The sequence below is a fragment of the Aphanomyces astaci genome (assembly GCF_000520075.1).
Source record: "Aphanomyces astaci strain APO3 unplaced genomic scaffold supercont1.644, whole genome shotgun sequence".
Classification (NCBI taxonomy): domain Eukaryota; phylum Oomycota; class Saprolegniomycetes; order Saprolegniales; family Verrucalvaceae; genus Aphanomyces; species Aphanomyces astaci.
The window spans coordinates 609-3418 of NW_009798907.1; the positions used below are offsets into that span (position 1 = coordinate 609).

Genomic DNA, 2810 nt, shown 5'->3' on the forward strand with positions numbered 1-2810 from the left:
TATCACACATATGTAGTCTATATAATGCATATGTAGTCTATATAATACATATGTAGTCTATATAATACATATATAGTCTATATAATACATATATAGTCTATATAATACATATATAGTCTATATAATACATATATAGTCTATATAATACATATATAGTCTATATAATACGTATATAGGCTATATGTCGAGTATGTATAGACTATATAGTTTCTGTATAGTCTATATCGTCACGACATAGCCTATATACGCACGAAATAGTCGTGATATAGACTATGTCGTGGCTATATAGCCTATTTGGACAATGTTATCTATGCCCTTACTATACAAATAGTTACATAATCTCAACGCATAAAACTCAACACAAAAGTGCAGTTTCTTACTTTTTAGCACTCTTGGCTACTCGGCGGTTGCGCGGGGTTGGACGAGCCGGTTCAACTAGGTTGGATTCTTCTACTTCAGAAAGTCCGGGTGATTCGTGCAAAAGGGCGCGAATCAGATCCGTACAGTCCATACCTTGTTGACGCGCTAAACGAATAAGAACGAGTAGTACGGCCTTTCCACCAGACTTACTCCGTTCTACTAGTTTCACTAGTTCGATATCCGACTGTAACGACACTTCAGGCTCAGTGGGCGTCGAGGCTGGCGCTGTTGCTGTGACTACAAGAGGCGGCGCCGGGATCATCGTGCCGTATAGAGTGCGGCCCTTGCGAGGCCACTCCAACTTGTGCACGGCTTGCACATGGACTTTGAATCCATCGTTGGAGTGAAGATACGCTTTGTCGCACTCAATGCCGTTGTCAATGCGGCAGAGCCACTTGCAAAGGTAGTTCTCTCGCTGCGACGACATTCTGGAAATGAAGTTCCAGTGAATTCATGGACGTGAGTAAAGTAATCCGGTTAACCATTACTTTATCCGGATTTTCTGGTGGCCACAAATGCTTATAGTGCTCGTCCTACACCAAAAAGACTTGCTCGCTCACTAATTTTTTATAAAACTCGTTTAACTTGAATCTATATATGGTATATAGTCCTGCGGGGGGTAAAACCGATAAGTGCCCTCGTCCATGTGTCGATGGCATAGGTTGAGCGGCAAGCCTCCATATCCGGAAGTGACAGCTATGCAGATTTTATACCGTATTACCGTTGGGGTTGCGCAAAAGTAAAATACAGTGACAGTAAATGTCAAAATACAGTCACCATTATAATATGTGCAGCAGGTCGCCATTCGTCGTAGAAGGACGTGCATTTTTGGCGCATTTTCTTGGATGAAATGAATAGACTTGACAGTCCTCGAGACCATCGAGGACGCTTTCATAATAGCTATCAATTGTAACTGGTTTTATTTTGAGCGATATTAGAAGAATACTAGTCAAATGTATATCGTTTAATATATAACGTATCCGGATAAAATACACAGGGTTATGTATTTTGAGGATACTTTTTGGGGCAAAGTGAAATGTTTTTTTACCAGAGCACGCGTGGATGGATGATTCTGTGACAGTATAATTGTCGGATTCGCATCAAAATTCTGCACAAGAATACAAGATTTCATTCATTTATTCATAGAAACTCAAATAAAAACCCAAAAAGCGTCCTCGATGGTCTCGTGGACTGTGAATAGACCAGAAAAATGACACCTCAGTTTGCAATTTACAAACTGAGGTGTCATTCTTCACCCTGGATGCCTTCGACCACTATTAATTTCCCGATACTCTGGATGCCTTCGACCACTATTAATTCGGCCTCCGGAAGACGTGCAAACCGTCCAAATTGGCGCATGTAGATTGAAATACGTGCAAATACACCACTTAACAGTAAATATAACAACGTGCATGTACGCCAAAAACCACGTGAAAAAAATCTACACCAGGCAGAAACAGTCCTTTTGCCACTATGGATTACTCGGTCACCTTCACCGCTGCAACTATCCCATGACTGATCCACCGGTGACTACGAGGTGTTGTCACAGATGCAGCAGTCGTGGGGAATCGCAGCGGTTGTGGGGCCAGGGACATCAGTAGTGGTGATTGACATCTCAATCATGGCCAGAAAACGGCTGTTTCAGTGACCACGACCTTATAATGTTGATGTCGTGGCCACCGATGCAACCGCTGTGTTTGTAGGTGTAGTGGTCGTGACGGTAGATATTTGTTCGTCATTGGTGTACCGGCCGTGGTCATCGGTGCGGTGAAGCGTAGGACTATTGTCAACCAATTTTCGGTTACTTACAGGTTATGAGCCCAATGGCCAACAAGTACCTCTCCGACGAGCCGGCTCAAGCCCGACGGTAGCAACTACCGTGAATGGTGCAACAAGACGCGCGCCAAGATCAACCAGCAAAAGCTGGACAAGTTCCTCAAGTAGGTCCGCTCAGCGGACGGAACATACCCGAATGGGTCGTATGAAGAAGACGACTTAGTTGCTTTATCCTACATTCAACTAAGCATACGCGCGGGCCATCTCAAATTCGTCAAGGATACGGCCACGACCCACGAGACATGAGAATCTCTCAATGCCATCTACGAGAGCGCGTCCGAGGTCAACCTCGTCACCCTCCAACTTCAAATGAGCAAGCGAGCGCACGGGACTGTGTTTTGTCTCCCGCTTCCTCTTGGCTTTCGGCCACGGGACCTTCGTCAAGGCAGCAAATATACACATTGACATTAGTGATGTTAAACACGCCACGAGGCGCCTACTGACTACCATTCACTAAAGTACTCAGTACCTCCACTAAGGTATCGGAACCTTTGACACGCCACACACACAGAGTGTGTGTGTTTGCAATGGGTCAAACTAACGCGCGACCCAAT

General features: G+C 44.4%; 1 protein-coding gene across 1 annotated transcript; it reads right to left on the reverse strand.

Moving 5' to 3' along the window:
* Positions 1-605: 605 nt before the first annotated feature.
* H257_19471 (hypothetical protein) lies at positions 606-847 on the reverse strand (the record flags this gene model as incomplete). The annotated part of the gene is made up of 1 exon (XM_009848614.1): positions 606-847. A coding segment is annotated over one exon (240 nt), but the record flags the coding sequence as incomplete, so codon positions are not given.
* Positions 848-2810: the final 1963 nt, after the last annotated feature.